The 21,832-nt window shown below is 45.4% G+C and overlaps 5 protein-coding genes across 6 annotated transcripts; 2 read left to right on the forward strand and 3 right to left on the reverse strand.

The window, feature by feature from the left end:
• The first annotated feature begins 3,612 nt into the window (after positions 1-3,612).
• Positions 3,613-8,197, forward strand: Bcsok1. Its single transcript, XM_024692665.1, has 3 exons — positions 3,613-4,767; positions 5,002-5,989; positions 6,042-8,197. Exons 2-3 carry the CDS (start codon positions 5,120-5,122, stop codon positions 7,245-7,247), a joined length of 2,076 nt encoding a protein of 691 aa, XP_024548444.1. The 5' UTR covers positions 3,613-4,767; positions 5,002-5,119; the 3' UTR covers positions 7,248-8,197.
• Positions 8,198-9,812: 1,615 nt separating this feature from the next.
• Positions 9,813-14,101, forward strand: BCIN_04g05380 (hypothetical protein). 2 transcript variants are annotated; one of them, XM_024692667.1, is made up of 2 exons: positions 9,813-9,871; positions 9,953-14,101. In XM_024692667.1, the coding sequence occupies exon 2, from the start codon at positions 10,251-10,253 to the stop codon at positions 14,025-14,027; it is 3,777 nt and encodes a 1,258-aa protein (XP_024548445.1). In that variant the 5' UTR covers positions 9,813-9,871; positions 9,953-10,250; the 3' UTR covers positions 14,028-14,101. The 2 variants fall into 2 exon arrangements, with proteins under 2 accessions (XP_024548445.1, XP_024548446.1); XM_024692666.1 differs by having other exon boundaries at positions 9,813-14,101.
• A 562-nt stretch (positions 14,102-14,663) lies between these two features.
• On the reverse strand, positions 14,664-16,307 carry Bccia1. The gene has a single exon (XM_001557621.2). It carries the CDS (start codon positions 16,244-16,246, stop codon positions 14,936-14,938), a length of 1,311 nt encoding a protein of 436 aa, XP_001557671.1. The 5' UTR covers positions 16,247-16,307; the 3' UTR covers positions 14,664-14,935.
• A 463-nt stretch (positions 16,308-16,770) lies between these two features.
• Positions 16,771-18,542, reverse strand: BCIN_04g05400 (hypothetical protein). Its single transcript, XM_024692668.1, has one exon. The coding sequence runs from the start codon at positions 18,490-18,492 to the stop codon at positions 17,113-17,115; it is 1,380 nt and encodes a 459-aa protein (XP_024548447.1). The 5' UTR covers positions 18,493-18,542; the 3' UTR covers positions 16,771-17,112.
• A 730-nt stretch (positions 18,543-19,272) lies between these two features.
• On the reverse strand, positions 19,273-21,818 carry BCIN_04g05410 (hypothetical protein). The gene is made up of 2 exons (XM_024692669.1): positions 21,310-21,818; positions 19,273-21,253 (listed from the first exon to the last, which is right to left on the reverse strand). The coding sequence occupies exons 1-2, from the start codon at positions 21,764-21,766 to the stop codon at positions 19,563-19,565; spliced, it is 2,148 nt and encodes a 715-aa protein (XP_024548448.1). The 5' UTR covers positions 21,767-21,818; the 3' UTR covers positions 19,273-19,562.
• Between the last annotated feature and the right edge of the window lie 14 nt (positions 21,819-21,832).

Raw genomic sequence — 21,832 nt, forward strand, 5'->3', positions numbered from 1 at the left:
TCGATCCTCTTTTTGACTACTTTCCGTTCGCAGGGAGTGGCTAAGGCGGAGGCGGTGGTGAAAGGGGAGGGAAGGAGGGGGGAAGGAATCCGATAAACGACCAAACAAACAAAAAGTTGATCTTTCCGCTTCTTGCGTTTGTTTGCATATTGATTTCATATTAGACTGTGATCAAATAGTAGGCCTAGTAAGGAGGCACCCAAGTATGCCAATGTCCGTCTCTCGTGAGCTTTGCAGCGAGTTAATATATCGGACCCATCTCTTATAGTAATGTACGTGTTGAGTACGACATAGGCGTGGAGGTTGCAAAAATTGAAAAGACTTGTGAAATTGTGTTTGATGAGATCTACCTGGTCTTTCTTACGTGTAAGATAGGTGACGAGCGACGGGCTTGCCGATGTTGTGACTACGTTGTGTACAGGTTCTTATGTACGAAGTAACAGTGTGAGCCCTGCGAGGAACACCAAATCTCGCAGATGATTTGGAAAAGACGGGAGAGAGTTTCATACACGTAGAGATGTTGCAATGGATATGTAGCAGTTCCTCTGTTGTCACCAGAGCCCATCCTTCTTCAAGATTCCCGGTGGTTCAAAGAAAGAGGATTGTCTGAGATTACATTCAGTTGCGTCTATGTTCCGTGTCCCCCCGGGCGTCATCTAGATAAATGTACGGGGTAAGAAGTGAGCATTGGAGGAGGGGTTTGCAGGATCATGAACAGCTTTTCGCATCGGCCATATTAAAGTTTGATAATTGAAGTCTGACGCCCCTGGCGACGCCCTACATCAGGGGACATGACCTGAGCCATGAAAATTTGATACTTCTGAACGGCGACTCCTGCGGATTCAGCTGCTGCTGCACACTTATGTTTTCAGATGGTAAGGCTGCGTGCAGCAATGATGGTGTCCCTATCCGAGTTGGAACGTTTCCTTGGTTAAGCATTGATCCGTTGGATGGGAAGGTCCCGTTCATTTTGGCCACGATCTAATTATTTTATTTTATTTTTTTGGCTTTCGTTGGCCCTATTGTGCTGATAAGCTGATACGGATGCATCGTGCAGTTTGTTTCGAGCGAGACTGGAGGGAATATCCTTTCTGAACTAGCTCGACAATAGCTTCTAGAAGGAGATGGAGAGATTATTGATAATCGAGGCTCGAGGATACCCATGGCTGCTTGAGTTGAACAATTGGTGAGCACGAGGCTGAAGAAGAGGGGACAGTCCCACACCCAGTCGATTGGTAGGGATCTAACCTATTATGTCATAAACATGAACCCGGCCATGAGGGTTTGGTATCCCCAAGAGATCGAATTGGGGAACGCGCCATAATTGTGTAGAATCAAAGTATCAGAGATGTGGTTTGGTAGCGGAAGATATCAGGCGAGACGGCTCAGACCGTCAGGCGAGACGAGGGATCGATGGATAAGGATTAAAAAGCGAGAAAAGGCGGTAGTTGCGGGATTCCCAATTGTGACTGAGTCTGTGTCCGTGCCGATACATGTATAGTCCACACCCACCCCATAGCACGGCTGCAGAGAGTTCAAAAGAGAAGGAAAAAAAAGAAATGACTGGAAACAAGGGGGTTAGCACATGGAGTCTAAAACTCTAATAATAATAAGGCCTGGAACAAGCCTAGAAGAGCCTAGTGTTGATCCTGGCAATCAAGGCTGTACCGAGGATAGCTAAAGGGTGCAGAGGATAGTACGAGGATGGTGAGGGTGGTGTGAGAATAGTATGAGGATAGTATGAGGATAGTATGCGGCTGGTATGGGTATCGTAGGAGTATAATATGTAGTAGTGCACAGTACGAGTGTGTCCGGCGTGTTATTAGCCTTTCATCCTACTGTGCAGAAACGGTCTTCTGAAGTTTGTACCGAGTGATTTGGCCTGGATGGCAATATACTTTAGCTGCATCGGGTTCTCCGACGCTCAACACTGCTTCTGAGTTCTCCGTGGTAAAGTCTCCCTCCTCCCTCACGCCCAACCAACGAGTCAGCGTCTCGCATTGGCGTATGATTGCGTGTATCATCGGCAGCATGAAGAGTAATCTTCAACGTCCACCACGACTAATCTGAACCAAACTCGCTAGAAAGTTTACTAAATCCTTAATTGCCTTGGTATTCCTCTAGGATGTTATCGCCTACCATTTCTCTAGGCTCCTGATCATACGGGCCACGGCTCACTCCTTCCCTTGCTTGCTACACCTTCCCGTGTCTTCTAAAGTGTGCCTAGGGAGTGCTAAGGAAGATCTAACAACCGTTGAATCTAAGTTTCCAGATGGGGAGAGTGTGACCTTCAGATTTGGATGCCGAAGAGCGCCATAAAATGTCGTGATATCATGACAATCGTGGGTAGAGCGATGGGAGAAACAGGTCCATCTTTGCATGATTCCCAGGAGTCTGGAGACTTGCACCAATCACCTTTCACGTATGGACCGCGCGCCTGCTTTCACTGCCGATGCGAAAGCAAGGCTGCTGCATCTAGCTTGCATATGCACATGCAGGCAATAAATAAATTGGGCGTATTAAAATAACATTCAAAATGAGATAGGAGGCGTTAACTTTTCGGGAACTTTGGGGGGGGGGTCTCCTAATTGTTGTTGGCATGAGAAAGAATGAAGATTTGGATTGGTGGCAGTGACGGCGATGGGAGATGGCGGTGGCAATGGCAGTGTAAATGTAAATGTAAATGTAAATGTAAATGTAAATGTAAATGTAAATGCAAATGGAATAAATGTCAATGTCAATAGCCAATTCCGATCCTTTCCTCATTGTCGGAGATATTTTCAGAGAGCTCTTCTTTTTTGAGGAATACGGTCGGTAATGGATAAAAATAACTTATGTATGTACAGTCTGGCTGGCCATGTAGGCATGTATTGTATTGTATTGTGTATTGTATTGTCTAGGGGAGAAAAAGAAAGCAATAGAAATGATGTCAAATCACGCAACTAAACAAACTAAGCATGTAGGAGATCGAACCATACAGACGGAGCACTCGGGCAAGAATCTGGTGGTTCCAGAGACAGTGCTCAGTATTGAGTAATTATTGAGTATTGAGTATTGAGTATTGAGTATTGAGTATTGAGTATTGAGTATTGAGTACTGATGAGTATTGAGTATTGAGCATGGAGCATTTATTTACGATGGATTGATTTGTGGCTTGGCCGGAGAGCACACACACGCCTGTCTGATCGTGTTGACTCGCGTGTGGGGGAGGCGAGGATGGCTATTGAATATCTGGTCCAGCTGAGGAACACTAAAGGATGCGAAGATTTAGAACCAGCGGTGCTAACAAGATAGGGACTAATGGTGGTGGTAGTGGTGGCGGTGGTGGCAGTGGTGGTGGTGGTGGTGGTGGTGGTGATGGCGCTGATGGTGCTGATGATGCTCACGATGGCCATGGTGCTAACAATACCTAATAGCAATAATAACAATAATAACGAAACTAACAATAATAACACAACTAACAAAACTAACAAAACTAACAAAACTAACACAACTAACACAACTAACACAACTAACACAACTAACTAACCTAACAAACCTAATAAACCTAACAAGCAAAACTAACAACGACCTAAGGTCCTTTTTACCTCTTCCCTCTTGCCTCTACCCTCCGCCCTCTGCCCTCTGCCCTCCCTCCTCGTACACGCCTACATACCTACCCTCCTACCCTCCTACCCTCCGACCCTACACACCGGTCGACCTCCCACCCCTCCAGAGTATACCCCGGGGCCTATACCCAATACATGGTCAATCGCCCATCTCAGCTTGCATTGATCGATATAAAAATACAAAAATTCGCAATTTCGTTCCCTCTGCTCCCTCCTCGCTCCTCGCTCCTCACACGCATTATCGACACATTGCATATTTGCTCACGTACTATAAGATACCATATAATAATATTATATAGACAGACAGACAGACAGACAGACTATTGTGGAAGGAACGATTCCCTGGCTTATTGAATTTCCCAAAGGTCAAGGCGTCCCTGGCTTTCATTCCAAACAGAGCACGTCTGTTGTCTCAATTGCGACCCATCACAATCTCAGATCCTCTCTCTTCCTCTCTTCCTCTTCCTCTCTCGCTCCCCTTCTCTCTCCTCCGCTTTTTCAGATCCGAATTCGAAATCGAAACGTGCATCTTTCCTTTCTCTCCCCTCGGTCTCTGCATTCCCAAAAAGGACAGAAAAGAAACAACAAAAGAAGACACAAGAAAGAAAGAAAGAAAGAAAGAATCCACAAACGCTTGCATAGCATTCCAGCATTGCATATACTGCAATCCACTGCATCAGCACTGTCGCATCAGCATACACACCACGGCCACAACAAAAAACCCCAAGCCCAACCCCAAGAACTCCCACACTCAATACTTACTCACTCTCACTCTTATTACTCTCACTCTCACTCGCACTCGCACAATTGTAATTATACACTTCAGTGGTCATTCTCTCTCTCTCTCTCTCTCTCTCTCTCTCTCTCTCGCAATTGTCTTCCTTACTTCCTTAATACATTTTGTTTTCATCTCTCATTGCCCTTTCCTCTTTTGTTAGATTGTTCTGCTTCCAAAGAACTTCCTTTGTTGTGGTCACCTTTCACCCTCGTCTCGACTTCATTCATTCAACGAGGCTTTCCAGCCAATTCCTGTCCTTTCCGGTACAAGTACCATCGCCGCCACTAGCCAATTCGATTTGGTTTGAACAAAATCAAATTCAAGAAACAGTGGTGGTCAAAATCATTGGGGCGCAGAAGATCTATCAGGTTTCACCAAGAGGTATGTTTTTTGCAAGTTCCCGGCCTTGTGCATAAGTACAAACAACTCTTTCGTGTGGATTCGAGAACGCCTCGAAATGGGTGTACAAGTCAATGTTCCTACCCGCAACCGCATCCACGAGATCATACTCTTCGAAGTACAGAGCTCGCTCGTTGTTTGCCCACACACATTAATTATACCTGGAAGCCCAAGCCACAAGAAAAGGCAATTACTAACACGGCACTGGAATAATAGTCTTACTTTTTGCACCTTTTGCACTGCGGCGCAACGCTTTTCTAATAATAACAAGTTGATAATCTGAAGACGACTCTTGCAGTAACCACCACAAAGTTGGGCTGCGAATCAGGGCAAGATGGAGCACGATGCAGGGAAGAGACAGCGTGGGAATAGCATCACCACTACCCCCGAGAGACCTGCGAATAATGATGGAAGAGCCGTGCCCGAGGCTCAGGTAACGGAGAGACCGCAAGAATCCAGGGAGATTAATAGCCACAACCCTCAGGGATATGGTTTACAATCGACCAATACATTCACAGCTAGCAGTAGCTCACCACCCACAAATCCGGCCCCCAGATATCCGTTTGAACGATCTACGACCTCATCTAGCCAAGAAGTTTCCGATGTGTCAAAGAAAAGTACACAGACCGTGGTCAAGCCAGCACTAGAACCCCCCGTCACCAAATCAACATTAAGTGAACTCGATGTGAATAAGATCGTACACAATCCCAAACTCCGACACGACATCAACTTCGACCCGGATTTACACTTTAGACCCAATCTGGATGGAGAAAAGGGACGTAAGAAGAGCCAGAAGGCCAACGACTTCTGGGACACGATGCGGTCACAACTGGAAGGCTTTTTGATGAGTAAAGACCGTGAGCAATTTGAGAAAGATTTAGGAGATGCCGAGTGGTGCTTGCCAGCCACGCTTAAAGCCATCAAAGGCATTTTAGAAACATTAGTCCCACAGCGAGACCGGTCATCGGTCGAGGAGACCTTTAACGTCGATCTGTTAATGCAGCAATTTCGAAAAGGTGTCGCCGATCTGAATAAACTTGCGTTGTGGCTATCGCAACTTTTGAAGTGTCATTGTGCGCCAATGCGAGATAGTTGGGTTGATGAGATGGTCGTTCACTTGAGTGAGGGTAACCAAAACGGAGATGTAGCAATGTTGGTCTCCGGAATGCGAAATCTACTGGGTGTCTTGGAAGCTATGAAGCTTGTAAGTTCTATGTGATGTGTACCTAGTAGACGTTTACTAATATGTGATTTAGGATGTTGCAAATCATCAGATCAGGTGTTTGCGCCCGCTGCTCATCGAAGACACTGTCCAATTTGAGCAAAAATTCTTTGTGAGAAAAATTGCAATGGGTAGAGTAGACATCGCTTCGGCCCATGATTGGTTCAGAAGGGCATCAAACTTGCCAGATAGTCTTCCCTCGGACGCATCAACACGAACTCAGGGAAACACGTGGGACTTCATGAAAGCACTTGTAAATTTAACACTGCCATCGAAAGCACTAGAGCCTGTCCCTCACACCTTCCTATTCGATGAGGAGCGCCTTGTCAAACTTCGTGCGGATATGCTCGATCTAATCAACCTCGAGATCTGTATGTTCCTCTATCACAAACTCGATGCGGCATCCAAATCGAACGAGGCCCGATCTGTCCCGCAGGATGATACACCCGCTGCTTCCTCTTACATCTCTTCTCCTGCAGATGAAGGGGTACTTTCGGCGCCCACTGTGCCCTCAGAGAACGACTTTACAGCCAAACGGAAGTATAATCATATCGCACAGGAAAAAGGTCATTTCTCGAGAGAACTTTCAGGTCGACAAGTATGGGTACCAAATCTAGAAGACGAAGCCATGGACTCCCTGTCATCCAGCCCAAGATCATCTCCATCAACAACTGCATCTACGCCCGAGACCTCTCCTGTAACACCACTTTACCTGTCTATTCAGAATTCCGACTCTACATCACAAGTGCGCACCTCTCTACAAGCACTCCTTGCTTCTTCTTCGTCACAAGATAGGTGGGCGGTGTTATCCTCAAACATTGCTTTACAAATCCTTCGCTCAACACCAACACCTATGGCGCGCCTTCCAGTATTCGAATCACATCTTCAATTTCATCTCTCAAATTCTCAATCCAGGCTCTACCAGGAAGCAGAAACGTACATAATCTCGAAACTTTTCCCCGAATTACAAAAGCTTGTCGAGTCGTATACTCCTTTAACGAGTCTCCAAATATTTGATGCGGCCACATCACCAAAGCCTACGAATGGACTTTTACCCCTCAATACCCAAGCAAGTGGACAGAGGGAGGAAATTTCAGATATCGCAACCAGAATTGCCCATATTGGTATTCTACACTGGCGGGTCTGGGCACCATTAGCATATCTTGTTAATCCTGATGCTGAGGATGAAGCAGACGTCAACATGATTCAAGATGCCGATTTGCCGGTGGTCGAGTCTTGAAGGATTGACAAACTGCGTATCTGCAAACATCAATTTTTCGAGGGTGCATTTTAACAGCAGAACCGAGCCGTAGAAACAGCATTTCAAAAGGTCCACTCACCCGGAGTCATATTCAAGCCAAACTCCGGATACGTTATTGCGGCAAACATTATATGAATATGAAAGAAACAATATCTCCCAAGATGGCTGGAGACGCACTACTCCTATTACATATACCAAAAAGTTTGGAAGTCGCCCTGTAATCTTTATTAAAACTTTACTTACCACATCTTTTATAAACTCGCATTGTTTTTGGAGTCAATTGGGGCTGGGCAAGTCGGTTCGGATTCCGATCTTGCATACCTGCATTTTTCTTCAATTTTTTTTTTTTGAAATTCTGATACCCAACGTCTGTCGTTTCCTTCGCATCAATCGACTACAAATATCTGTACAATAGTTGTCGAACCATGATTCATGGTTGGTGTGTTTATTATCTGGGGAGCACTTAAATTCCACGCATCACTTAAGGGGTTCGGTTGGGGCCAAAACTTTTTTTTTGATCATTTCGAATGGTTTATCTATCTATTAGATACACATTTGGAGTACGCGTGTGTGTGTGTGTGTGTGTCTTTTTTGTTTTATTTTTCAACCAACCAATTTGGCAAGGTGCATGTTAGTATGTTTGGGCATGCGAAGTTTGTTATTTCAATTGGTGTTTTTTTTTTTGGATATGGCGGAATGGGATGGGATAGGTTGGGATGATAGGTGCATAATGTTAGATCTCGTCTAGACTTTCAGTGGGGGAAATAAAGATTAAGGGATGAATTTGATTGTGATGAGAAGCAATGGCCTGTTTGAATTGCAAGGATTGGTTGGATTGAGTGTTTTGAATTGCGCGGTTGGTTGTATATTTTGGTAACTTTGACAACTGTGTGCGAGTAAATGAATACAATGGAAAATATTAAGAATTCAATATTTTGATCTCCACTGATTGATATAGTAAACTTGTGAAGTGTTGAAGTTTTGTTTCATGGTGGCAAGTGCCTGATTTCATGGTCATCAATAGATTAGATTGGAAACCAATTCACAGGTTATTAATGAAGTCAGTCACTGATGGTGATGTTTTGCAGAACAGATTGAAGTAGTTGTAGAGTAGTATTTGCGTGTAGTATGTATGTATGTATATAAGGTAGAGATGAGAATGTAAATGAGAATGAGAAAGAGAAGATGGTGAGGATTTTGTGGGAGAGGGGGAAGGGGGAGGGGGAAGAGGAAGAGAAGAGGAGGAGGAGGAAGAGGAAGAGGAAGGGGAGAGGAAGTACTGGTTGGGGATTTGACTGGATTATAGATTGTGGTTTGTAGCGAGGATTGAGTGTGCAAGTGCCGGTGCAAGTGCCGGTGGTGTGTAGGTATATAAGTTGAATAGAGAGAGAGGTAAGTAGATAGATAGGTAGGTTCGTGGATATGCATACCTAGGTAGGTATGCATGGTATATTGATTACGGGCAAGAGAATGAAATTGGATAAAAATATACTTTTACAGTAGCATAGCATAGCATGGCATAGCATAGCATGGCATAGCATAGTATAGACCGGAGAAGAGATGAGGTGGTGTGAACGCCCAAGTATATCTAGGTAGTTAGTTAGTTATCATGTTGGGCTGATTGATTGTGTTTTTTCTTGAGGGATGGGAGATGGATGTCTTTTTTGGATTATTCTCGGTCTTGGTTGTTTCTTTGAGTGAGTATGAGAGTGAGTAAGAGAGAGGGAGGGAGGGAGGGAGAGATTGAGATTGAATTCACTCTACTCTCGACTTGAGAATTTTCATGGGTTGTTTGTTGTGTTTATTTCTTTTCTTCTCTTTTCTTCTCTTCTCTTCTCTTCTCATTCACTATCATCAACATCAACCAACAACCAACAACCACACCCAGTTTCCTGAAATTCCTTTGCCCCCCCCCCCATCCTTTTCATTTGGACGGGGGGAGAAGATAGATACCTACCTACCTAGGTCATTGGTTTTTATGAAACTGGCTTGGATATACCTAGATATTCTCTGTTGATGATAATAATAAGTAAGATCTTACCTATGTATTATGTTGTCTCTGTCTCTGTCTCTGTCTCGAAATTCGAGAATTGCTGATGTACTTTTTTTTTTCACTTTTTTTTTTTCACTTGGCTTTTGAGGGTTGGAAATTATCTCAACTTGGTTTTTTTTTTTTTTTTTGATTGGTTTGATTGGTTTGTTTATTTGTTTATTTGTTTTTCTACATATAGGTACTTATTATACTTCCTAGGTAGGTAGGTAGGTATCTGTCTCGAACTTTCGACACTCTTTCGTTTTCGACATGTCAAGTAGGATTGGATTGGATAATAAGTGATAGTTGATCATTGGCTCCGAGACAGACACGCAATGAATGGGATTCTCATTCACTTTGGCCTATTGACTTTCACTTTTGATAATTCCTTGTCTTGGTTTGATCTTGATCTTGCTCTTGCTCTCTAACCAAAAAAAAAGATAAAAATTAAAAAGATTGTTCGCCTTTTGGTTTGGTAATGAGAAAGAGTGCTTGCTTACTTGATTATAATCGAATCGAATCGTCAATCGGATAATTGCTAGAGAGTGCACTTTGGATTGGGTAAAGAAAGGTACGTATGTATGTGTGTATGTATGCTATGATGTGTTAATATATGTTGTTTCATGGGAAGAGAGACTGATTAACTAAGTAGGAAGATTGTGCTTCAGCTTTCTCGAGTGTTGTGTTGTGTTTTTGAAGTGAGAGATTAAAGTCTAGTTCAGTCTTGTGCTGTTATAGATTGATTGAAAAGGTTGATTGATTGATTCGAGAAAGAGAAAGAGAAAAAGGGAATATTGTACTTTTACTTCCAAATTCAAATTCAAAGAAACGACCCGAGAGAAAAGAAAATATTACAACATCTGACACAACACAAGATAGATATATCCGACCCTTCCTCGACTATCCTCGACTATCCTCAAATTCCAAATTCAAACACGATAAAGCTGAATATGCTTCCTCGAGCAGTCCCTCCATATCCAGGCCCCTTATCCATGACGCCCGAACAACATTATGAGTTGGTGGAGGCGCAGGCGCTGATTACGGAGGAGGGCGATCGCATTTTGTTCGAGGAGGATATTACGCTGAATGTGGATTTTGGGACCAGGGTTGAGGAGAGACATTTTGAGGGGTGTGTGTGTGTGGTTTGTAAGGAGGTGGAGAGGGGGATGGGGGGGAGAACGTCGGTTACTGGGGGGGTGGAGGGGGAGTGTGCGGAATGTGTTTGTGCTGATGAGGAGAGAGATGGTGATGATGATGATGATGATAATGATGATGATAATGATCACGATGGAGAATCTCTATTTATCGGCACGGGAGAGATGTCACAAGTGAAGATATCCAAACCTCTAAGTCCAGAATTGCACAGAATGCGCAGAAGAAAACAAGCCGGCTCTAGCACAGCGAGCATCTCGACCGTCTCGAGTATGTCAACCACTCATGCGGATGAGTGGAAAAAGCGCAATGCATCTCTGGAGCACGATGACGAGTACCAAGTGAGCGAAATGGATAGTTCTGATGAAACTGAAAATAATTCCTCGGGTGTCACCACTGCTTACTCGCATGCGCCGGTTCCATCATCTAGTTCTGGAGATGATGTTCTGCGCGAAAGAGGAATGACTGCTGGTCAAGAGGAAGAGTTGCACGCGACTTGGAATTCGCAGGTCAAGGATAAGAAGTGCTGGTCTAATAAGGTTGGAGGTGGCGTAGCACGAAGTCTTTCCAAGAGAAGTCTATCGATCGGTAGAAGCAGAGACAAAGAAAGAGGAAGAGGCAGCGACGGCAGTGCAGGTTCTAGAACAGGCAAGGTATGGCATTTTGCTCGGAGTCTCAGCAGACGGAGTGATAACTCAGGTCATTCATCGCGGACGATCCAGCCTGCAAAAGACGACCATACCATGCTTGGAGCGCAAATGGATGGGAGTGGATACCAAGACCACTATTCATCTTTCGAGGAAGAAGAAAATCCAAACATGAGTTTCCAAGGTGACGAAGATATCATGGAACCGCGAGATGGCGCCCGACCATTCATCGGCCCGCGCCGCAATCCCGAAATCCACGATTTCCCCAGATTCGACCCCGCCCAGTTTACCCCGAGCAAGAGTGCGCGTGTGGCTTCCGATAGTGTGAGGAGAAGATCGGGTTCGGAATCTGACGTTTCGACGCTGGGTCCGCACGCAGCGCGCTCGAGATCGCGCTCGAGATCTCCTTCTCTGCGTTCCCGTCATTATAGTTCCCGCGGCTCCTTCTCGCTCAATTGGGATAACATTTCTTCCGATACCGTGTATCACAAGCATGCGCGACGATTCTATCAGAATCCCGCGGCGTATGGCGCGGAGATCCCCGGGTATAATCCCGAGACAGATGATCCATATTTGGCTTATGATCGGTATCGGGAAGTGAGTGAGTGGGCGGATAGTACTGAGGAAGCAGATCCCGATCATGTTGTTGCGTTGACGACGAGAGAATTGAAGAGATTGTGTGGAGCGGAGATTCGGATTCCTTTCGATTTTATTCCGGAAGGGTATGTGAATCCTCCTGCTTCCAAGGCGGGAAGTGTGGTTGGTGATGATGAGGATGCTGTTACGACTATGGAGATGGAAGAAGATGATGAAGAGCGGGGACCGGGACCGCAACCGAGTCATAAAAATCTGGTTGATCTTCTGGGGATGCCGGGATGGGCTCATGAGTGGGAAGATATGACGAAGATGCAGAGACATTTTCATATTGTTGCAGCGGGAGATTGGAGAATGGGCCCGGTGTTTGATGTGAAGAGTAATTATTCGGATTATTTTGGAGTGCCGTTGTTTGAACTGAATGATGTGGGTCTGGATGGGGTTAATAGGAGAGAGGTGCGTGGATTGGAGATTCCGGACTTGAAGGAATTAGAGTTGAGATTTAGATTGGAGGGCTGTGAGGGAGAGGATGGTGGGTGTGAGGAGAGAGATCAACGGAGATGTTCTGACGAGGATGTCAAAGCTGGAAGCCCGACGGAATACGACAGTGATGGGTTTCTATACGATGATGATAAACAGGGAGAGGTTACAGGAAATTTCGATCCAACAGAATCCACAGGTTCCGAGGCAGATCGATTCTCTCGCCGTCCTTCTGACGTGTCTCTGAGTAATAGATCTGGCGATGGATCAGATGGAGATTATGCAGGTTCGATTGTCGAAGGATATGGCATCACTGATGATCGTCGCACTGGCGCCAACATCAACCCACGCATCGATGATACTTTTCGAGGACGCATGGCACGGGGCTACACCCTCAATAGCAGATTCGGTCAAGACACATTTGCGCCCTCCAATGCAGATAGTGTCATCAGCGAAGAACCATACGATACCGACGACGACGAAGACTACGAAAGCGATGATGGAGTATCCGCCAACTATTCTTTCGGCAATTCCTCATACCATGGCACGGAGTGTCAAGAAGATTACGCAATCGGTACATCGAAATTCGCACCCCATGCATTCCAACTCTATCCTCCCTACGAAGCAGCGAATGATTGTACGACGATTGGTATCGCACCTTCAGAAATACAAAATACGCGTCCTTCGTCCTGGGATGCGGATTTCATGGAGGATATACTCGGCTATTCCGTGCACGAAGAAAATCGCAAACCCCATGATCCGACTGCGGAAATGGTAATCATGAGTTATTTAGACCCCGTTCCCCAATCGAGAAGATCTTCAATCGGTGCGAAATCGAGATCGAGATCTTCGTCAGGTTCACTGACACCGGTTCCGTCGCCTACAAAGTCGACTAGAACCACTCGATCTTTCGTTCCTTCGGTGAAATCGCTCTCCCGATCTTTCGCTAGGAATAGACCTCTCCCCCCAACACCAGAAGACGCATCATGCAAAACCTTCTCAAAATACGAGTTGAAGAGCGTAAGCTCCCTCCGCAAACCCTCCCTCTCCACCGCCAACATCGCCAAACTCAACAAGCACAAAGAGAAATCCTCCCTCCCCAAACCCACTCACCCCCAAAACCCCACCTCCAAAAGCAAAAGCATCCGCTCCAAAACCACCCTCTCGAAAATCTCCACCAAATCCAAACCCAAACACAAACCCATCCTACGTCTCAAACCGCGCAAATCCAAGAATCCCGCCCCACCCCGCTCCACCTCCTCCAGCGACTCCAACACCTCCTACGTCGATCTCACGCGTTGCGGATCCGCGTACGCGGTGCCCCCCGCCCAATCCCTAATTCTGTATCTCCACGGCCGCGGATTGGGCGCGGACCATATTGCGTTTCTGATGCAGTCGCTGGACGAGAAATTTTTGTACGATTCGAACTCGAATTGGTGGCCGCTGGATCCTTTGTCTTCTGTTTCTGCTTCTGCGGTGGCACCGATTCGTTATCTGCATTCGAAAATTACTACACTTCCTAATGTACCACTCTGTGCTGATTCCTCCCCCACTCCTCCTCCGCCCCAAACCAACATCGCACCCATTCGATTCCCGCCACACACACTCTTCACGCCCACCACGGTCTCGCAAATCCTGCAAAGATGCCGAAGAGAAGCGGAGTGGTGGGAGCCGGCCGACGCGCGAGATCCGGATGGGAAAATACTCCCGCCGAGTTTCCGATTGTTGAAAAAGGGGATGCGGGTTCGGAAGGCGAGGGGGCTGGTTAGGAAGACGGTGGAGAATTTTTTGTGGTGGAGGATCGGTGGGGGGGTGGGCGTGGGTGTGCCGCATGGGAATTTGATGAGGGGGTAGGGGGTGGTGGGGGAGGGATGGGAGGTGGGAAGAGGAGATTTTGGTAGAGGGAAAATTGGCGTGATGTGATATCATATGATATGATATGCCACGGAGCACGTGGAGATGAGATGAGATGAAACCAACCCAAGATATCGATTCTTGAGAAGATCGATCGATCTATCGATAGTTTGACGCTATCATTGTTCTTATTATATGTATCAGATCTCGCAACTTGTATTGGAAGACGACAACGACAACGACGATGACGACGACGATGACGATGACGATGACGATGTTAAGTTCACGATTCTCTTTTCATTCTTTCCCTTTCTCCTCTTAATGTCGCGCCGAAAATCTGTTCGGAGAGGATTCTTTCTCATTTCCCTTTTCCTTCCAAAAACGCCGACTATTCTGTTCTGTTTGTTTGTTACTTGGGATAGGAAGTCTAAGGGGGAGAGGCGGGGTTTCGTCACCTTTGATTATTTCTTTCTTTGATTTTGATGATTTCGATCATGTACTTACTTATTACCTGCAACTACTTTGAAAATATCTTGATTTGTAATACCTATTTACTAGATAGGAATAAAATGCTAGTATAATGAAAGTTAGACACTTGAAAAAGGTTTATGAAAAAAAAATCAAAAACATTGTGTGTGTAATAGTAATAATTGTTGATTTTTGTTGATGTTATATACATACATACATACGTACGTACAAATAAGGTATGCAAACAATTTCCTGGTGCAAGCTATTTACATTTCGTGTATATGCATTTATTTGTTCATTCCCAGCAAATCTAACCCTATACAACGCCGAACGCTATGCTTATAACTAACTAGTAGTGAGTATTTTTATAACTGACCCGTCGATTTTAATACCAACCCATAAGTTCTTCCATGAACATAACCTTCCCATTATTCATACCATTATGCTTCTAGTGTCCTTTCTTCCACATTTTCTTCGATACACCAAGCTTTTGTAAGTCCGTCATCACCCGTCGTTATAACCATTTCTTCATCGGGGGTTTTCTTGCCATTGTCGAATCGCTGACACCACGTAACATGGTTAATCTCATAAGGACCATGGGCACCTTCGAGAACAGTAAGAACCACCCACTCCTTCTCAATAGTACCACCTACACTATTTCTTCCCTTGGTCTGTTCTTCGTAGATTGCGATTTTGCCGTCTCCGCCTGTGGATACGACACGGCCAGTTTGTTTACTCCAGCTAATGCTGTAGATGGGCAGATCGTGGACTTTGGGAAGCGTGGCGGTGCATTCCCAGGTCTCGTTTTCGGGGCCCGGTCGCATGGTGCTGGGGATTCCGGGATTGAAATAGGAGGGCTTGTTTTGGGGTGGTGGCGTGGGTACTTTGGACCAGATGCGAATGCTCATGTCTGCGGATGAGGAGAGGAGCCGTGGGGTAGCTGGGGCGGATGATTCATCGCTAGACTCCGTCTTCATGGAAACTTCAGGTTCCCAATCTAAATTCCACACAGTGCCTTCATGGCCCTCTAATGTAGCAACAGTCTCCCAGTCTCCCTCGCCATCTTCTCTAGATAGTAGAATTGTATCGTCATAACTACCACTCGCAAGAACTTCTCCATTGCCATCGTCTTTTCTCCAACAAACACATTTCACATCTGCCTTGTGATCTTGCAAAACCGCAACTGTTTCGAATTCGTCTTCACCCTCCTCTCCTATTTCTTCCCAAATCCATATCGTCTTATCTCTCGAACAAGAAGCTAACCATTGTCCACTGGGCGAGTAAGCCACATTTTTAATTTCCGAATCATGTCCCTCCAACACAATCGAAAATTCCCAATCATCCCCCTCATCCTCATCCTCTTCTCCTCCTCTTCTCAACTGCGCCCCTTTGCTCACCTCGCCATCCGCTCCAATCTCCATTTCCAACGGTCCATCTCCACCATCATTTCCATTTCCATTTCCCGCATCTTCCTTCCGTCTCCAAATCCCCATCGTCGCATCAAAACTCCCCGTCGCAATCGTCAACGCTCCATCTGTCCTGACTCCCGGTTTCCACGCCGCAGATCTCACACTTCTCTCATGACCCCCTTCTAAAGTCGAATGCAATGTGAAGTTATTGAGCGAATAGACTCGGACCGATTTATCAGAGGTGGCTGTTGCGATGAGAGGCAGTCCGTTGGGATTGGGAATGGATGCCCATGCTCGAGTCGCGGCTTGGGGCTTGAAATCGGCGAGGTGTTGGAGTCGCATTGTTGTGGGTAGGTAGGAAGGAGGGTTTCTTGGGGTGGGAGGGGAAAATTTTATGGGATGCTTTGGAGGGGTAATGTTGGGTGCTTGATGCGATAAGATGTCATTGGGGATTATTGATGACAAATACAGCTGATGTCGCTCGCGATTGATCGAACAGCTAGCTTGTAAAAATGGATGAAAGGTTTAAAAAGGTTCTCCCTCAAAATTGAATGTAAACCGACTCGCATATTTTGATTTCCTTCAGAGTAGTGAATGAAGATGATTTCCTCATGAGATCTTATTATCAAAGGCTTCAAAGGCAAGATATTGCTCTATTGTTTTGATATTGATTTTTGATTAAGGCGTAGAATTGTGGTGTGCATGGTTACCGATAAGGGCAAAGACTACGGATGCAAGGTGATGGGGGCTGTGTTTATACTTGTCTTTGAATTTATACTTGAGAATAGAATCTCGAGACTTATTAGCAACGCTTCTCGGTCAAGTGGCAAGTGAGAGTGTGCGATCTTACGCATTTGCAATTGTGTTGGAGCAGGACGAGGTAGAAAGTCATGATATTAAGTATTATTGGCTAACGCTACAGGAATTTCATTAATGTCGAAATGGATTGCTAGTGCAGACAATATTCCCACGCTGATTTCCTAACATCGAGCAAGTTTTTATCGAATTTCCAGATGTGATCCTTCAAATTCTTCATCTCCAATATTCCTGTTTTCTAGCACTTTGCCAATATCAAATTGGACAAGATGTTCAAAAAGTCATCCAGTCAAAATCAAGCCTTTCCACATACTTCTTCGATTATGCAACCCTCCTATTTTTTGGACCGTCGCCGATTGCACTATAATAGTTCACCGATTGTTTTAGACCATCTATAAATCATCAACATCTGGAGGACTAGAAAGAGTAACACTAGCATTGCTTCCTGGAGGCAATGCATCGATTCCTGGTTGAATGGCATTCCTTCTCCCACGATTCTGCATCCCCATGAGGCGGTTCTCTTCAGAAGATGCACCATATACCCATCGACGAGATCCTCGAGTTGTCGAATAACGATCTCTCAAGATATGAGCATACATACTTGCAGTTTCAGATCTACGTGGATATTGATTGCTAGGGATCGAAATTGTGGAGTCAGAGACGTGATCTTCGTCATCTAATCCTTCAAGGGTCCCATTTCCCTCCAGAATGTAGCGCTGGTTGGAATGATTCGGCTGCTCTTGCTGAAACGAGAACACTTGCTGTCGCTCTGGCTGGACCCTAGTCTGGAAGTCATTTTCTACAACTTCCGCTGCTCGAGAATACAACCACTGTTGTGCGGCGATTTGTGCCTCATTCATATTCTCAGCTGATAGAGCCGCAAGTCTTGCAACGTCTAGATTTGCGGGTAAACGGGCATTGCCCGATCGAATCCAACGTCTCACCGTTTCACGTCGAATTCCACCCGCTCGAAACATCCGAGAGTAGAAATGCAAGAATAACCCCGAGGTTACTTGATTGGCGGGGGTGCTGGTGGAACGTCCGATGGCAGCTAGCTCTATGATAGCCTGGTCGATGAAAGCTTGATCGGTAAAAGGAAGAGCTGTTTGATTAGGGGCTATTGGTTGATTATCTGAGTCATCTCCCAGCGTGAAAGAGATCTCATTTATGCTAATATTAGCATAATCCGATGGTTCCCACCGGCTTAATATGTCATGTAGTCCCATACCCGTTATCATCATCCGAAGAAAGAGAGATCCACGAGGGGGCGCCATTAATTGATTAACTGTAAACCTGACAGGCCTATGAACGGCGGTAGCTCGATAGAGGGGAATTTGACTGGCTATAGCTAGCACAGTAGCAAATTCATTGATGAGAGCTTGATCGGTGGCAGTTAGACGAGTGAGATCTTGATTTGGAGCAGCTAGATCAGCAGACCCGTCCACAGGTGGTTCTTGATTTTCGATCACATCTTCAGGAAAAAATGTATAGACGGAAGGTTGGCCTACGTCAGCTCCATAAGTAACACCTCGGTCGTGAGCATCGGGAATAGGAACAAATACATAGTCGAGGGGGCGGTTTGGGGCAGTTTGACTGATGGCATATTGGCTGGGAGCAGTTGGACTAGTAGACCCGTTCACAGGTGTTCTTTGATTGACATTGCTCAAATGAACACTGTTTGGATCATTTTGAGTACTTGAACAATCTGGCCTATTGTTAATGCAACACTTGGCTCTCTCGCAGAGCGACGAATCGTGAATGAGTTGACCCATGTCAACGGCAGTAACCTAGGCGAAAAGTAAGGAACCTCGTTGAGAACTACGAATTGGAAATTTTGGAAGAGAATGGCAATGCGTATATTAATGCCAATGGCGGTAGTACTCGGCCAAGAAAAAATAACTGGAATAGTCTGTCTGGTGCAATGTAATAGTTGGATATTAAATAGAACGAGTGTTTATTTTATACGGCGATATACGGCGATATACGGCAAAAGGTATGCCATACTGAGACGAGACGAGAAATAATTTGCTGGCTGGTGATATGATTGATATACTCAAAATGCGACTGCCTTGTCGAAGTTTGTAGGTAGTTGGCTGCTACCACGAGCTGCTACCACGAAGAAATAAATATCGAAAGACGAAAGGACCTGCTCGCTCTCGAAGAAGTGGCAAGAGCGTGCCATTTTTTGAATACCAAATAGCATCATCACAGCTCATACATTAACTCTCTTGTGGATATGAACATCTCAAATATTTTCAGTAGGCTGTGAATTTGTATCTGAAGCCTTCGAGTTGTTTGACATTGGAAAATCCAAAAATGTTTACACCAAAGGTTGAACTTCATTCAATCAAAGTGACCTCAGCATAGGGACGACGATCTGGAAATCTATGTATATATAATCTTCCACCTATAGCCTACACGATCTCCATCACAGCTGATGACCATGTCTTAGGCCCCAACATGCTCATTAATTGGGTGGGTATATAAAAAGGACATACTCGATACCTAATCTCACATTCACAATGCAAAGGAACACTTCTTAAAAAACATTGTGTAATGTAAATAGTTATGATAATTTATGTACTAACTAAGCAGCCAGAAAGTATATACAAAACTCAATCCATCCAAGTTCCCCCAGCAACATAATGATGCTCCAAACAAAAAAAGTCAAGGACCGATCCCCCAAGCATTTGCGAGGATCTAATTCCAAACGAGCGACATGAAGTAAACTAGCTGACAGGTATGATTTCATAGCTCTTTCGTCATTCTCCCTTTCATCTTATCGCCTCCACCTCCCACTCCCTGTTACCCACCCCACTTCCATATCTGCCGAACCCTCAATCTAAGACCCCCCACCCACAAGCAGCTGCTTTGGGCTTCCCTTTCCCCTCCCAATTGCCTCTTTAGCACTCATCACACCCTTACTTAAATATGCTCCGCCAGGTCTACCATTTTTGTATTTCCCAATCTCCACACCGACCAATCGTTCCTCGTCATAAACAATTGTGGAATTGACTGCCTCCACATCTCGGTAATACAATTCCGCATCAATCGCATCATTATTAGTATCTGATCCACCAAATACAAATGTCTGACTCGTGCTGCCATATCCAGAACTGCCGGCTGAAGTACCCAAGTAATGAGCTGATCCACTTTGGGTAGTTGAGAGACGGGTTCCCGAAAACCCGGAAATGAGAGAAGCAGAGGAGGGGAGATAAGCAAACGGTTGAAGTCCAGATGGGAAGACCGAGGCTCCGGATATGAGGAGGTCGAGACCGCGGGTAATGACGGCGTCAAGGGTGAAATTGGTGGAGGAAAGGATTAGATAGGTTGTGTTCACCCAGACGGGGTATGTATATTCGGACTTGTATTTTGTGGAGCCCCCTAGTATAGAGGTATCGACGCCTTTGGTTGTTGCATTGTTTATTTGAATGGCGCCGAAAGCGGTGTATTGACCATAATTCAGAGCGCTTAATTCCTGAGTCCATGTTGAAGTCGAGGTGCCATTTTCCGTAACGACGGTGGATGAAATAGAGAGCGAACGCTGAACGTTGGTTGTATAAGTGAGTGTTTCGTTTGCGCCGGTTGCATTTTGAGTGAGGATTTGTGAAGTAGTGATGATAGGAGCTGGAATCGAGAGTGTGGGTGCAGTACCGGTAGTGACAGAGTCATTGGAGTCAAGCCATATGAAGATTTTGCCAGTGACCAGCCAGTAACTGCCTACTGTGTCAATGAGGATACCGCTTCCCTCACCATCGTCTATAACACCAGCAACTCGAATCTCAAAGGTATGTTCAGATCCGTCACAGAGAACAGGAAGCCAAGGTGTGATATCGATCTCGTGTTCACGTAGATCGAAAGCATCAAGTCCTACGATTGGTCTCCAAAGTCCTGGTACGATACCACCAGTGAAGACCACTGGAAATGGCCATTGCACACCGGCTAATTGGCCGTCGATCAAAACCTGGACTTCACGAAATGGTGAATATCCATAGAGCGTTCCATCGTACTCCTCAAATGTCTCGACATCTGACTGGAGCACGTTGCCCCACCAAAATTCCTCAGCTGACTGGCCACAAGCCGAGATAGAGAAGACGGCGCGATTGGCGTTTTGTGGGAAGCTAATGGTGTTTGTGGCATTATCACCTGGTAATGTGAAAACACTCACAGCATCTTCTGCACCGTTCCTTGCGGAGATGGGAAGAATCAGATCAGCCGGCTCGGCAGTTTCTTGGCTCGTGAAAAATGTAGCGGTAAGGGTGGTATAGTAATATCCAGTATAGGTGCTATCTATCAGATTTCCAAGATCGAAAATAAGTGTCTGGGGGGAGTTCCAAAAATAAAGATACTCCGTCATATCCTTGAGATATTCCCATCTAATTCCAGCCGTAGTTGGTTCTGCAGTAGATGTTCTCCAAACTTCGGAGTCTCCAAAATACATTATTGCAAGTCGATCGAACTGACGGCCACTGGAAGTAACTGTAAAGTTCATAACAACTCTATTAAACGCGCAGCTAGGTGGCGTATAATTGCCTGTAAGGTCATTAGCTGATTGGTAATTGCAAGATCGTAAATCTAAAATTCCATACCAACAAATGGGATGCCATAGCTGTAGCCAAAAGTATGTTCCATCAAAACAACTTTGCAGCTTGTAGCAACATTCGTTGACGCGATTATCGACGTCTCCTCGACTCCATTATATGATGCTGTCTCATCGGACACACCAGGTGGGATGAGGACTGGTTGATAGACCTGAAATACTTCAAGTACTGCCGAAGTGGGAGTAGCAGAGGGTGCTGGTGCAGCAGAATATTTGATCAAGTTGGATTTTGGTGAAACATCCACCACATCCTCTAAAGAGCATGGTCGTAATAGCCATATCAATGACAGACCGCAGCCAAATAAAATAAGAAGGAATAGTTTGGTATTTCTGGTTGTTTTCCGACTTTTGCTGACGGGCTCACAATTGGTATCGATTGGTCGAAAAGGATCACCAACATGAGTTTCTCCCTTCGAGTCGAACAGATCTTCGGTTTCTGCTGACATTGTAACTTCTGAAGTTGGAAACGATCCACCGGGGAACAAGGGTGGGCTGAACAAGGTAAGGATGAG

The sequence above is a fragment of the Botrytis cinerea genome, chromosome 4 (assembly GCF_000143535.2).
Source record: "Botrytis cinerea B05.10 chromosome 4, complete sequence".
NCBI lineage: Eukaryota > Fungi > Ascomycota > Leotiomycetes > Helotiales > Sclerotiniaceae > Botrytis > Botrytis cinerea.

Coding starts and splice junctions, on each gene's coding strand:
- Bccia1 (XM_001557621.2), bottom strand. CDS start 16,246: ATGCGACTCCAACACCTCGCCGATTTCAAGCCCCAAGCCGCGACTCGA.
- BCIN_04g05410 (XM_024692669.1), bottom strand. CDS start 21,766: ATGTCAGCAGAAACCGAAGATCTGTTCGACTCGAAGGGAGAAACTCAT. Junction 21,254..21,309: donor CTATGGCATCCCATTTGTTG/GTATGGAATTTT, acceptor ATGACCTTACAG/GCAATTATACGCCACCTAGC.
- BCIN_04g05400 (XM_024692668.1), bottom strand. CDS start 18,492: ATGGGTCAACTCATTCACGATTCGTCGCTCTGCGAGAGAGCCAAGTGT.
- BCIN_04g05380 (XM_024692666.1), top strand. CDS start 10,251: ATGCTTCCTCGAGCAGTCCCTCCATATCCAGGCCCCTTATCCATGACG.
- Bcsok1 (XM_024692665.1), top strand. CDS start 5,120: ATGGAGCACGATGCAGGGAAGAGACAGCGTGGGAATAGCATCACCACT. Junction 5,990..6,041: donor TCTTGGAAGCTATGAAGCTT/GTAAGTTCTATG, acceptor TATGTGATTTAG/GATGTTGCAAATCATCAGAT.